Raw genomic sequence first — 13048 nt, 5'->3', positions numbered from 1 at the left:
AGTGCTGTGCAGGATGGAGTCCAGACCCAGCAGTAGTAGGTCCTGGGGTCCAGGGAGGGATGCTGAATGGGTGGCCCTGGCATCTGGGGTCTGCCCACCATAACCTGGGTGGGGATCTTGGGTCTGTGATTGGATCTCTTCCGTATCCTCCCTGACCAGCCTGTCAGAGGGGCCAACACTGGGCGTCGGGCAGCCGTGGAGGCTGGTGAGGGGTGGAGAGGGCCCCTGGGGCTGGGGGGCCTGGGAAGGGGGGCCTGGATGCAGCAGGAGCACCAGAGAGAGATTCGGGTGGCAGGTGGAGATGGGGGCCAGGGGTGTTGGATTGGGGCCTTTGTGTATCTTTGCCTGGGGACTCTGAATCTAGATTCCTGCCACCTTTGAGGTCCAAGGAAACAGAAACCATGTTGATTTGTCTCTCCGTTGAGAACACAGCTGTCGTCCAACACAGCAAGTAGCATCAGAAATTATTCTGAGGCCTTCACAAAAAGACTCTGTAGTGACAGTTCCTGGGTTTGGGGGCCTCCATCTGACATAGCAGTGCTTGTCTTTGGAGACAGAAATCATCTGTATGTGTTTGGGCTGTTCTTCATCCGGCAAACCCCAAAGGAAGGGGGTGAGTGGGCCTCCCGGGACACTCACTGGCCACTCTGCTGGGCACAGTGACACTCATAACTCGTGTGTGTTAAATACATTGGGAAAATAATGCTTTCAGCAGATATCAATTAAATGTCTACTGTATTCTGCAGCATGCCCCAGGCTTAGAGAAAGTAGAAAGAGGAAAATACCATCCAGAGACAGTAACCTCGAGCATTCTGGCGTCTTTCCTGCTGAGCATGCGTCCCATTCCCAGGACACACTTGTGACCTTCTGGGCCTTGTGACAGGGCAGTCTGCTTTTCCATACCCTGGGCTGAACCCCTTTGAAGCCCCCAGCTGCTCAGTGAAGTTGCAGGGGTCTGGGCTCTTCTCCTGGAGGTGGCCAGGCTGTGTGGGAGTGGGGGGTCTGCCCCTAATGCCCCCGCCTCCCGCAGGCATCTCTGCCGGCCTTGCCACAACCGTGAGAAGGCCAAGGGCCTGGGCAAGTACATCTGCCAGCGGTGCCACCTGGTCATCGACGAGCAGCCCCTCATGTTCAGGAGCGACGCCTACCATCCTGACCACTTCAACTGCACCCACTGTGGGTAGGTGCGCAGCCCGGCCCTGCAGTTGTGGGGGCGGGGAGCCAGGGCTGGCCCAGGGTAAGGGCGGTGGGGCCTCCACCTGGGGAAGTGTTGAGGAGGGAGAGGGGAGCAGGGTGGGCAGACAGAGGGGTCCCGAGAGCAAGGCTGCAGGGCAGAGGTGGGCTGGGGGCTGGGAAGCAGCCACGGCAGGAAGCTTCTCTCTCCGGGGCTCTGTTTGGGGGGCACTTGAGACTCAGGAGGCGGGTGGGCTGGACCCCTAGACTGCAGACGAGGGTTGAGATGGAGCAGCGGAAGGGTCCTGAGGGGGCAGGGCAAGAGACCGGGAGCGGGCTTGGTGCTGGTGTTGGAGAGAGGAGTTGCATAGGCAGCCCCTCAGCCCCCGTCCTCGCCCACCCCCACCGTCCCCTCCAGTTGTCTCCGTGCCTATCCAGACACCCCCTCTGGTTTGGAGGAGGAGGGGGGCCTGAGAACAGACCCGCTTCTCAGAGGCCTGGGTGCAGAACACAGGCCACTCTTCTGGGCTGTGCAGGAAGTCTGTGCTCCAGGGCCTGTCTGGGGCACAGGAAGTCTTCAAAGGGCCCAGAGATCAGAAGGCGCTGCCGCCTCGGCTCTGCAGGGACAGAATGGGCCCCTCGGGGAGCCGTGCCCTGGGGTGGAGGCGCTGCTGGCATGACCCTGCAGAAGGGCAGGGATGGCACCTGGGGGCTGCACGCTATCTTCCAGGAAGGAGCTGACGGCCGAGGCCCGCGAGCTGAAGGGTGAGCTCTACTGCCTGCCCTGCCATGACAAGATGGGCGTCCCCATCTGCGGGGCCTGCCGCCGGCCCATCGAGGGCCGAGTGGTCAACGCGCTGGGCAAGCAGTGGCACGTGGAGGTGAGCCAGGCTGGTGGACACGTGGCCTCAGGTTGGGGGGTGCCCCAGCTCAGGGTCACGGTCAGAGCCCTAAAGCTCCTGCACACTCCCAGCCCAGGGCGGGTGGCTGGCTCCCAACGAGGCCCTTCCTCAGGGGTGCTGCCCCTCCCTGTGCTCAGCCAAGGACCCCAGCCTGCCCACGGGAGCCAGGAGACCCGAGTGCACACACATGGTTGGGTAGCTGTGCCCACCTCTCCTCTTCCCCCTGCTGGCATTCTAAGAGACTCCAAGGTCAGGAGAAAACCTTGGGGGCAGTCTGCCCAGAGTGCCTGGGGGTTGTGGTGGACAGAACCCGCTGCATGGACAGCCCTGTGCAGACACGGAGCTGAAGAGTTCCTCAGGTGTGAGCACTAGGTCACCTGGAGTGTCCCCGCCGGGTGGTGGGCTCTCATGTTCTCATGGGTTCACTGGGAACAGTGAGCCCACCACCTTCCCTGATGACCTGGCCAGCGCTGTGTCCAGAAGCTGTGCCTTGGGTGGCGGCTTGGGTGGGAGGCCATGCGGTCCTGCCCTGATGCAGGCCCCAGCCCCCAGCTCTCATCCTCACATGCAGATCCCTGGGGGAATGCAAGGTGCTGCTCAGTGATCCCAGGCTTGCAGGGGGTGCCTGCAGGAGGCCCCACGTGGACACGCAGGGCCGCCTCTGCCTATGAGGGCCCACCATGCTGCAGCACCGGGCTGGCACCTGACTCCTGGGGCTGAGGCTGCCGAGGGGGAGGCCAGACTGGGAGGGGATGGTGACTCGAAAGGTTACCATCAGTGCCTTAGAGGAGGGGTAGGGTCTGCTGACCCCAGGGCATTCACAGAGGTGTCAGTCCCCTCTGCCCAGTGTGAATCCTGAAAGGCCTGCACCTGCCCAGACTCTGCTTCCTGTCCCCTTCTGTCACTGCTGCTTCCTGGGGCCACTGTGGTCCCCTGGAGTCACCACTGGCTCCTGGGGTCACTGTTGTCCCTGGGTCACCACTGTCCCTTGGGGTCACCGCTCTAGCCCTGATGCCACCCGGCCCGCCCTCTGTCCTCGCAGCACTTTGTCTGTGCCAAGTGTGAGAAGCCATTCCTGGGGCACCGGCACTATGAGAAGAAGGGACTGGCCTACTGCGAGACTCACTACAACCAGGTGAGCCCGCTGCAGAACCTTCAGGGATGCGGGTCTGGAGGGGTGGCCAGGAGAGCTGCCGTGAGCCAGGGAGGCTGTGGGCACCCCCTCAGGAGCTCTGCCAGGTGCTGAGCCCAGGCCTGCACCCTCAGCCCTGGCTCCTGGCCTGGGGTCTCGAGACCTGGGCAGCTCTCTTCAGGCTCAGTGTCTTCCTTTGAAGAATGTTCTGGGGCTGGTGTGAGGTCCCGGGCACATGGGGCTGACAGTGCCAGCAACCCCCTCCCTCCCTTGCTCTGGTACAGAAGGCAGGGGGCGCTGGTGGGATGCAGTCACCACCTGGGCCCACCTCCTCGCAGGACAGCAGTGGCCAGAGCAGAGGGGCCTTCTGGGGAGCAACGCCCCAGCCTGTTGTCCTTCCCGGGAGGGTGGTTCTCATGGGTTGCCGTGCCCTCAACCCAGCCTTGCAGCTGGGCCCTGGGAGGCAGGGCCTGGGAGATGCCTGAGAGGGGCGGTGTTGGAGGGCCAGGCTGGCTGCATGACGGCCCTGGGCTGGGGTGTGACTGCCTGCAGCCGCTCTGACAGCCTGCTCGGCCCACAGCTCTTCGGGGACGTCTGCTACAACTGCAGCCATGTGATTGAAGGCGATGGTGAGGCCGTGTGTTCCCTCCCCCACCCCACCTGCTCTCCTGGGGCCTGGGTGCTGCAGCTGTGAGCCCAGCTGGGCCTGCGGCAGCCTAGCCAGGCCTGCTGAGTCCCACGCTTCCCTCACAGTGGTGTCGGCCCTCAACAAGGCCTGGTGTGTGAGCTGCTTCTCCTGCTCCACCTGCAACAGCAAGCTCACCCTGAAGTGAGTCCCTGTGATCGTGGGATGGGGCTCAGGGTGGAGGGGGCTCCTGCAGCTCCTTCCTCTCAGCAGCCCTCCTGCACACCAGCTGAGTCTGGCCTGGGGATATGGTGGGGACAAGGGGCAGCCCGGCCTTATACCACCCAGGGAGATGGGGGCAGGTCCAGGGTGTCTAGGGGATCCAGGGACCCCAGGGCACAGTGAGAGGAGGAGGAACACTCGTGCCTCCAACACACCTGCCAGAACCCTGGGCTCTGGGGAGGGAAGGGCATTCCAGCCCAGGGAACAGCATATGCAAAAGCAGCAGTGTCAGCTGCTCATCCAGGAAGCCTCGAGGGGCGTGGGATGGCTGGAGCTGGGAGAGGAGAGATGGCGTCCAGGTTTCCAAGGGCTGTGGGGAGGCATAGAGGGTTCTGGGGTTTCAGAACCTCAGAGAAGCCTCTGGGAGGGAAGGGAAGCCTCAAGGCCCTTCTCATCCCTATGTTCTCTGGCCAGCTCACCCTAGGGCCTGGCCTGCTGGCAAGGAGAGGCTGGTGTGGGGAGGCTGGGGGCTGAGGGAAGCCCACTCCACAGTCACCTGTCTGGGGTTAAAGGGGTGGGCGTGGGGCTCTGCTGACAGCTCAGCTTCCTCCCCAGGAACAAGTTTGTGGAGTTCGACATGAAGCCCGTGTGTAAGAGGTGCTACGAGAAGTTCCCGCTGGAGCTGAAGAAGCGGCTGAAGAAGCTGTCGGAGCTGACCTCCCGCAAGGCCCAGCCCAAGGCCGCGGACCTCAACTCTGCCTGAAGGCGCTCTTGCGCAGCCGCCTCTCGGCCCCTCCGCCTTCTCCCCTCCCGCTGTCCATGTTTGGCCCCATCGTCCCCATCCACCTGCTCCCTCCGCATCTTACCCTCCCTTTCTCTTTCCTCATTGCCTCCTCCCTTCCTGTTCCCTCATCTCTGCCTTCCCCATGTCTCTCCTCTCCTTGGCCGTGGCTTCTGTGAGGAGGCAGGAGCTGGGGAGTGGGAGCCTGTGACCCCACGTCTGACAGCTGTGTCCACCTGTGCCCACAGCTTCCGCCCACAAACCTCCAGGGACAGGAGCAAATTGCACCACAGCTCCCCCCTGGCCTGGCCCTCCCCAGGCGGCTCAGTGGCTCATGCTGTCCTGTGAGAGCCCCTGCCCCAGAGCGGCCCCACTAAGCGCATGTGGCTCCTGGGCTACCCACAGCCAGGGCAGCCTGCTGGAGCCACAGGGCCAGGGCCATGCAGATGGAGGCCTCTGGGAGCCACCTCCAATCCCTCACCACTCACTCAACCAGTGGCACAGTGTCCCTGTGCCCACACTGAGGCAGCAAGTCCTGCTGTCCACACCTACAAGCTACCTGGAGGGACAGGACCCACCTCCGTCCTTCGGAAGGCCTTCCTGGAATCTCGCCTTGGCCTCCCACCTTGGTTCCGCCCCGCCCCCCTCCCCCCCAACCTTGGGGCTTGTGTTGAGCCAGGAGGTGATGGGGTCAGAGGAGGTATGGTCAGAGGTGGCTTGTTCCCACCTCCAGGGAGGACGCTTCGTCTGCGGCCAGCGCAGACCTGGTGTTTGTTGGGCTCACGCTTGCACAATGAAGGCTTGTTCACACCACCACAGCAGCCTGCGTGGTTTGTGGGCGGGGTCAGGGGTGGAGGGGATGGCAGCGGGTCTGGACACGCTGCTGCTGGGGCAGTTGAACAGAGGGACAGACATAGACAGGCACGAGTTCAGGGGGCCCTAGTCTCTATCCCAGGCCAGGCTGCCATAAGCAGTTGAAGACTAGCCCTGCCAGGACCTCACAAGCCTGGGTGGCCAGGTCCACATAAGCTGGCCCAGTGGGCAGAGGAGGTGGTGGGCGGGGACAGGGCATGCCAGCGAGGTGGGGGAATCCAGGCCTCCAAGGTGCTATGTCCAGCTCTGCCCACTGTCTGGGCATAAGCTGGCCATAGCATGAAGCCAGCAGCCAGAGAGCCGCACCTCCACCCTGGCCTCCTGGGGGTAGTGCAGGTGTATCAATGCCCCGGGTGGGGAGAAGGACAGAAGGTGTGAGGAGGGGCCTGGGAGGAGAACTCTCCCATGAGTGCCCCTCCCCAGTCTGAGAAACAGGAAGGAAGGAAGGGAGGGGGAGGAAGGAAGCAGAAAGAGGGAGGGATGAAGTCATTTCTGGAGAATGCAGCTGCCCTCCGGGTTCCCTGGGGGAGTCACACGGCATTTTGGTTTTTCTGCAGCTCTCTGCGGGCCAGAGCCTCCCAGGCCCCCTGTCCACCTTGTGCCACACCCTGCTCCCTCAGACAGACACACTTCTCCTGCTCCAGGAGTTTTTATTGAACATTCTGGTGGGGTGGGGTTGGGAGGTGTCCTCTCAGCCATCCACCAATAGCCTGGGGGGTCCGAGACTCCCGACCCCATTCTGGGCCCGTCTTTTGGCCTCCCTGGGCAGCGCCCAGGACAGAGGGGGCCGCCTGCGGGGCTGAGTGGGCTTTGTATGGGGGGCAGCATGGAAGGCTGCCTGCTGAGGACAGGCCCTGGGTTGAGAGGGCCTGGGAAGGTGCCGCCAGGCTAGAGGTCGGGAAGGGCGCCTGAGCAGACACGACAGCATCCGCTGCTAGGTGCTGGCCAGGGCTGGGGCCTTGGAGCCCCGCTGCTTGTTCATGGCACTCAGGAGCTGCTGCACATATGAGGTCAGCAGGTCGTCCATCTTGTAGCCCTGGACAAGGGACAGGGTGGGTCAGAGGCTGTGGGTGCAGAGGGCAGGTGGGGGTCCTGGACTCAGGGACCACCTTCTCTTCCTCAGCAACCGGCAGTGGAGGGCATGGAGAAAGGGAAGGTGGGCTCCTGCCGTTGGGGCCGTCATTTCTGCTTGCCCTGCTGGAGCTGGGTCTCCCTCCCTCCTCGGAATGGGCCAAGGGTGCAGGGGGTCCCGCCTGGCCTTGCCACCTTGGCTGCTGGTCCTGGGGATGCACCCAGGCCCTCTCCAGATCTGCTGGCCCCGCCTGGGCCCTGTGACTGAGCCCTCTTAGGGGTGAGGGTGGGGAACCCAGTCTCCAGCAGCTCTGTCCTGTGCATCTTGGCTGGGAGAAAGAACCTGAGCTCACCAGGGAGGTCTCGCACAGCAGGCGGCTGCCACGGCCCAGGCTCCCCAGCACCATGTGGAAGTAGGTGCTGCCGCTGCTCCAGCTGGAGATCTTGGTGAAGGGGTAGGTGGTGAGCAGGTCCTGGGGGCAGAGAGGGTGGGTGGGCCGGACGCCTCCAGAGCACGGGCTCTGTGTGTGTTAGGGGACAGGAGAGGCAGGACACACCGCAGAGATGACTGCAGCCCCACCTGCACGGGTCCCTGGACCTGGTGGCCCCCAGCCCCTCCGGAGGCCCAGCAGCTACCTTGGTCTTGGGGTGGATGAGCAGAACCCCATGTCGGTTGATGGCGATGAGAATGACGTCCGGGTAGGAAGGCTCCGAGGTTTGCTGGGAGGGAGGGACACGACGGTCATAGTCCAGCCCGGGAGGCCAGGCTGCACCTCCCAGGAGCTCATCTAGGCCACACGCACATACACACACACACCCACGCCCTCCAGCCTCCCGGCCACCCCCACCCAAGATGTGTGCTGGTTGACGCTGGGCCTGCTGGGGCAGAGCTGAGTGGAGCCTTCTTGGGTAGGAGGCCTGGGCGTGGGGCAAGGTTTACCTTCACCTCGAAGAAGGTGGATCCGAAGGTGGGCCACCGGCAGATCCACTTCAGGAAGGCCACCTTGGCCTCCTCCACTGTCTTGTCCTTGTGCTTGTCATAGGCTAGAAGGATGCTCTGGGGGACAGGAGGGCCAGTAAGGACTTGGGTGCCCAGAGGCCGTCCAAAGCCCTGGTGGGAGCAGCACCTGCCTACCCCAGGGCGAGTACAGTGGGGAGGGGTGGGGAGGGGAGGGGAGGGGAGGGGAGGGGAGGGGAGGGGAGGGGAGGGGAGGAATGTAGCATGGGACAGTCTCGGTGCTGTGGATGGCGTAGGAAGGCGTGGTGTGTGCAGAGCCAGCCCACCCTCCACACCACCCATGTGCACCCATGTGATCTTGGAGCCCAGGCAGGGCATGGCACTGGTGCAGGGGCCCAGGGAGGAGCAGCAGCACAAGAACCTTTCCCCAGCCCGACCAGGGACCTTTTTCCACTCCTCCGAGGACATCAGGCGTGTGAGGTTCTCAGGCACCAGTTCCCTCAGGATCTTGGGGACACTAGCCAGCTGGGACCGGTCGTTGTTGAACTGGGCCTTGTAGATGAGGCCCGCCAAGTGGATGGCGTCCTCCCGCGAACACTTGTGGAATCCACGCAGGTACTTGGGCAGCTCCTGGGTGGTGGACACACTGGGCATGCTGGGTCTCCGGCTGCGGCCCACCCGCCCCCAACCTCTTTCCCGCTCAGATGGTGGGGAACTGGGGCTTAGCCCACTCCATCCAGGACAGACTGAGCAGAGAGTTTCAGGCCAGGGGAATGACCCTGAGTCAGGGCAGGGCCCCCTGATATCTGCGTGGAGGTGATGGCCTGCTCCACCCATGTGGTTGGCCCTGCAGGCCACAGCCACTGCTCCATGGGTCACAGGACCCTCTGTCCCACCCTCTCCAAGTCATGCTGCAGGTGCCAGTGCAGTCACTGTCCCCAAACATTGCTGCCCTCTGCTCCTGGTTCCAGAGCCCTCAGGGGCTTGGTCTGCCTACCACATGGGCTGGTACCCAGGGCTGAGGCTGGCCCTGCCCTGGCCTGCTGGTTTCTACAGCCTCAGAACAGGTGTGCCCAGTACCTGGTGGTAATGGAGTATGGTGTCTGCATTCACATCCTTCCCTGGGGATATGTTGAGCCACAATTTCCGCATGAAGTACACCTGGTAGGGGAGCATCACGGGGGCCCCTGGGCGAGGGCCAGCAGTGGGCACCAAGCCTGTCCCAGCAGGTACACCAGCCCTGACCCCCTGCCACCCCCCACACTGCGCCTGCCACCTCCCTGCCTCGAAAGCCTCCACCCTTCTTCCTCCCCAGTCCCCACATTTTCCTTCAAGATTAGTGTAGAGGCTGCCTTCTCCAGGAACATTCCTGGACTCCCACTCCCAGCCCATGAGGGTCATGCCCCTCAGCCCCGGGGCATCCTTCATCACTCCGAGGTGCAGCCACCTGTTTCTGCTTGAGCTGGCCCTCACCGCCGGGCCCCAGGGCCTGGTTGTTCCCACAACCCACGGACACATGGGAACGAACGGATGGATGAATGGGCATGGGCCGCACAGAGGCCGACAGTGCCCCCTCGACCCACCCAGCCACGCCCTCCCCCAGCTCCTCCAGGAGGCCTCCTCACCTTCTTTCTGGGGCTTGTTCTTCTTCACCCAGTCAGACACCTGCCTCAAGGAATCAAAGAAGAAGTCTCCCTCCTTCTGGCTGATGACCTGGGGAAGGGGAAGGTACAGGGAAGTTGGGTGGCTTCCGGGGACTGTCCTCCTGAGAACCTGCTGGGTTCTGGTCCAGTGGCTGCCTACGGCCTGGGTGCTGCGCTGGAGTCGGCTGTGCGTGGGCTATTGGCGTGTGGAGCTGGCTCTGCTCCAGGACCCCACCTACCTCCGTCCCAGCAGCCCTGGCCATGCAGCCTGGTCCAGCATGGGTGCCCCTGGTAGGCTGAGGCCCCCACAGGCAGCACCTACGGCCTCGCTCACTGCCCGTCCGCCCACCGTCTGCCCAGCCCCAGCCCAGCCCACCTTGTCTGAAATCTTGATGAAGAGGCTGCAGCCCTCCCAGGAGGCCAGCTGCAGCCTGGTGGCAATGCTGTCACACACATCCCGTACCCGTGTGTTGGCAACCACCTCCAGCACCTGGACAGAGAGGCAGCTGGTGAGGCCTGGGGCCTGGCTAGGGGCCAGTACAGCCCAGGATGAGCCTTCCTAGCCTAGCACTTTTGCTCCTTCATGAAACTTGGGTTGGATGTGGTCTGCCCTGAGCAGGGCAAGCCTCCCTTCCAGAACCTTGGCCAGAGGTTCATGTTGTTTAGTCCCAGCATTCGCTGTCCTGGGGCCCTGCAGGCCTGGCCTTTTGACTTGCCTTGAGAGCCCAGCAGCCAGACTGTGGGAACTTCCTGTTACTGGGACCCGAATATCAAGGCCAAAAAGACCATTGTGCTGTTGGAGAGGGCGCGAGGCGACACTGCCCACTTTGGCCTCTCAGCCCGCTTGTCTTTGCTGCCCCTGATCAAGGCCTCTATGTCACGGCGGGGTCCTGGTGGTCTCCCACCTGCCCCCTGGCCCCTTTGTTCCCCCAGCACCCATGGCAGGCTCTGTGCACAAGGCACACGCAGTGGGAATGCCTGCTCTCCTGCACCCCAGATGGTCAGAAGCCCCTAGGGGCCCCCAAGTCCTGGGACTCACCCTTGCTGCCCACCCCTCTGTCCTCTCCTGTGTCCTGGGCCTGGATCCCCCAACTCATACCTTGGGACTGGCCTGACTTCCAAAGCACCCAAGGGCAGGTGGGGCCTGCATCCCATGGGGAGAGGGCAGGAGACTGGTGAGGATGGGACAGCCCTAGAAAAGGCTCTCTGGGATTACCAAGGAGCAGGCTGGGCCAGGAGGGAGGGTGCCCCATGGCCTCTGGAGGCCTGAGACTTGCCGTGCAGACCAGAGCAGGGCCTCACCTCGCTGGTGTCATTGGGGAAGTAGATCTTGTGGCAGATACGGGAGACGTTCTGCTCTGCGGCCTCCACCTCCACCTGGTGCGGGGGCTGCTTCCGGGGCCCTGTCCTGAGGGGACAGCGTGTGCTGCAGGTGCCACCCCCACCCTCATCCTCACCCATGCCCCAGCCCCAATGTGGGCCCTAAACCATGTGCCAGAAACAAAAGAAAACCCCAGTGACCATCACTGGGGTGGTTCCAGCCCCTCGCACGTCCTGGGGGCTGCCCCTGGCTCCACGCAGCCTCAGAGGTAGTGATGGTGCAGCTGTGCCTGAAAGCCTGGGGCACACACGGGGAAGGGCCAGGCCAGGGGCTCCCGGGAAGGCGCCGGCGGGCAAGGCTGGCAGTATTCTTGTTCTCGCACAACAGGGGCATCGGGCAGGGGCCAGGGACTCTGGCAGGGCCTCTATGGGGCGCCCACCTCTCTCTGTGACCATGGCTGCCACTGAAATCATGGCCACTCCTACAGTCAACCTGCCCTCCTCACGGCCACAGGAGGCCAAGCCAGAGGAGGCAGGAGGGGTCGGGGAGAGCAAAGACAGCCAAGGAAGAGCTTCACAGCTGTGGGCGGATGAGGGAGGCCGCATGGACTTGGAAGGATGGGCCTCTGACCTCAGCCTTGAGGGCCTGGGCTGGGGCATCCAGGTTCCTCTCTGTCCCTCAGGCAGTGCCTCTGTGCCACTGCTGGGCAGTGGTGGGGCAGGGGAGCTGGTGGCTATGACTGAGCCTTCTCTTGACCCTCCTGGGCCTCACCCTCCACCCTCTTCTCTGGCAGCTCGGGGCCCAATCCTGCCTCCCAAGCTGACACTGGCTTCTGGAGAGTCCTCCAGGGACCATGAGCTCCTGGAAGGCTGGCCAGGCCCCACAGCATCCCAGGTCTGCGGGCCCAGGGCCAATGCTGGGGGCTGGAGGCACTGGGCTCACCTCAGGACCTTCTGGATTCGGCGGCTGCAGTCGGGGGCCAGCAGCTTCCCCCTCCGAGTGTCTATAAACTTCTGCGCATGGGGCAGCAGCCCCTTGCTGGGCGGGAAGAGGCCCGTGCACAGCCACAGCAGCTGCCAGCCCCGCTCCTCGCTGTGCCTGAAGGGTAGCATTTGTCAGCCGTGAAAGGCCCCTCAGGGGGCCCTGGCCAGGCAGGCACCCTGGGGAGCAGGGACGGATGTGACAGCTGCCTGGGGTCTAGAGGGCCCGAGGGGGAGGGCACCTGCCAGGCTGCACCATGCCAGCTGTGCCCGGCTGCCCGATGCCACGGGTTTTCACACCCTCAAGATGGGGGTGGGTGGGCATTGCACCCATTTTTTGGAAGACGACACTGAAGCTCAGAGAGGCCATGGCCTGCCAGGTCACACACAGAGGGTGGGAGTGGGCAGGGCCGTCTTCTCCTGCTCTGACCACCCCTAGGACATCAGCAGAGCAGACCAAGGGCCCAACCCTTCCCACTGCTGATGCAGGAGCCCAGGCAGGGGTTCTGCTGCCACGAGCTGCAGTGTCCTCTCTGAGCCTCGGTCTGGCCTCGGGCTGGGATGAGGACTGAGGGTGCCCGCGTGGGCTGGCCGCCGCCCCAGCAGACCTGTTGGAGTTGTGCGTCAGCTGCTTCAGGATCTGGCAGTAGACCTCGTCCTGCAGGGCCGGGTGCTGCAGGGCCAGTGTGAAGATCTGGTCGGTGAGCTCCAGGGTGGGCCAGGCCTGCCGAGAAGGGTAGTCGCCCATGTACCGGAGGATGGGTGTGGCTGTCAAGGAGCACGGTGCTGGGGCAGCCCCACACTGACACAGACTGGGGATAGATGCTGACCCCGACCCCAGCCCTGCGGTGAGCCATGTGTGGGCTCTGTCCCGCCACTACGGGTTTCTCAGATCTCCTGGGCTCTCCTGCCCTAGAGCACAGCTGTAGGGCCAGGATGTGCTGGGTGCCTCTGCCCTGGCGTTGACGAGGCGCAGGCAGGCTGGTGGGGAAGGATATCGACAAAGATCTGGCAGGCGATGTCCCAGAGGTCGACGTTGGCGTGGACTCGCTTGAGCAGCGGCTGTCGCAGCGGCTCGGAGGAATAGGCCCACAGGTGGCCACGGGCACGGGCCAGGGGCAGCATGGCCATGCTCACCATATCCTTCTCTGGAGCCCTGTGAGGTCAGAGGCTGGCGTGAGGCCTACCCTGTGGCCTTCTCTGTCCTCTGACACCCCTGGGTGGCTGTGGGAGGGCCAGAGCACCCCACCCTGTCACAAGCCCCTCCTGACTCCCCTGGCCTGGGAAGGCCAGGCAGGCTCCACATGGGTGGCGTGGCCTCTCTGCAGCTCTCAGTGGGTGCAATGAGGTGGAGCGGGGCTGGGAGC

General features: G+C 63.7%; 2 protein-coding genes across 5 annotated transcripts in view; one reads left to right on the top strand and one right to left on the bottom strand.

Annotated features, from left to right (window-relative positions):
• Window positions 1-5648, top strand: part of LIMS2 (LIM zinc finger domain containing 2) — a 42980-nt gene extending 37332 nt beyond the window's left edge. For all 4 annotated transcript variants that reach the window (XM_019022054.3, XM_019022053.4, XM_063694745.1 and 1 more), the window contains 6 exons: window positions 1031-1180; window positions 1904-2054; window positions 3118-3210; window positions 3788-3836; window positions 3961-4036; window positions 4670-5648. In XM_019022054.3, coding sequence (XP_018877599.1) covers window positions 1031-1180; window positions 1904-2054; window positions 3118-3210; window positions 3788-3836; window positions 3961-4036; window positions 4670-4817 — 667 coding nt within the window. In that variant the 3' untranslated portion in view covers window positions 4818-5648. The remainder of the gene's footprint in view (window positions 1-1030; window positions 1181-1903; window positions 2055-3117; window positions 3211-3787; window positions 3837-3960; window positions 4037-4669) is intronic.
• A 693-nt stretch (window positions 5649-6341) lies between these two features.
• The window catches only part of MYO7B (myosin VIIB), a 37863-nt gene continuing 31156 nt past the window's right edge, over window positions 6342-13048 (bottom strand). Inside the window, exons 19-30 of the mRNA XM_055380671.2 lie at window positions 12680-12837; window positions 12290-12443; window positions 11644-11799; window positions 10683-10788; window positions 9757-9870; window positions 9363-9450; window positions 8818-8924; window positions 8182-8367; window positions 7720-7836; window positions 7416-7499; window positions 7133-7252; window positions 6342-6744 (exon numbers count right to left, since the gene is read on the bottom strand). Coding sequence (XP_055236646.2) covers window positions 6643-6744; window positions 7133-7252; window positions 7416-7499; window positions 7720-7836; window positions 8182-8367; window positions 8818-8924; window positions 9363-9450; window positions 9757-9870; window positions 10683-10788; window positions 11644-11799; window positions 12290-12443; window positions 12680-12837 — 1492 coding nt within the window. The 3' untranslated portion in view covers window positions 6342-6642. The remainder of the gene's footprint in view (window positions 6745-7132; window positions 7253-7415; window positions 7500-7719; window positions 7837-8181; window positions 8368-8817; window positions 8925-9362; window positions 9451-9756; window positions 9871-10682; window positions 10789-11643; window positions 11800-12289; window positions 12444-12679; window positions 12838-13048) is intronic.

The sequence above is a fragment of the Gorilla gorilla genome, chromosome 11 (genome assembly GCF_029281585.2).
Source record: "Gorilla gorilla gorilla isolate KB3781 chromosome 11, NHGRI_mGorGor1-v2.1_pri, whole genome shotgun sequence".
NCBI lineage: Eukaryota > Metazoa > Chordata > Mammalia > Primates > Hominidae > Gorilla > Gorilla gorilla.
The sequence above is the reverse complement of the archived record's forward strand: the minus strand, read 5'-3'. Positions and strand labels throughout refer to the sequence as shown.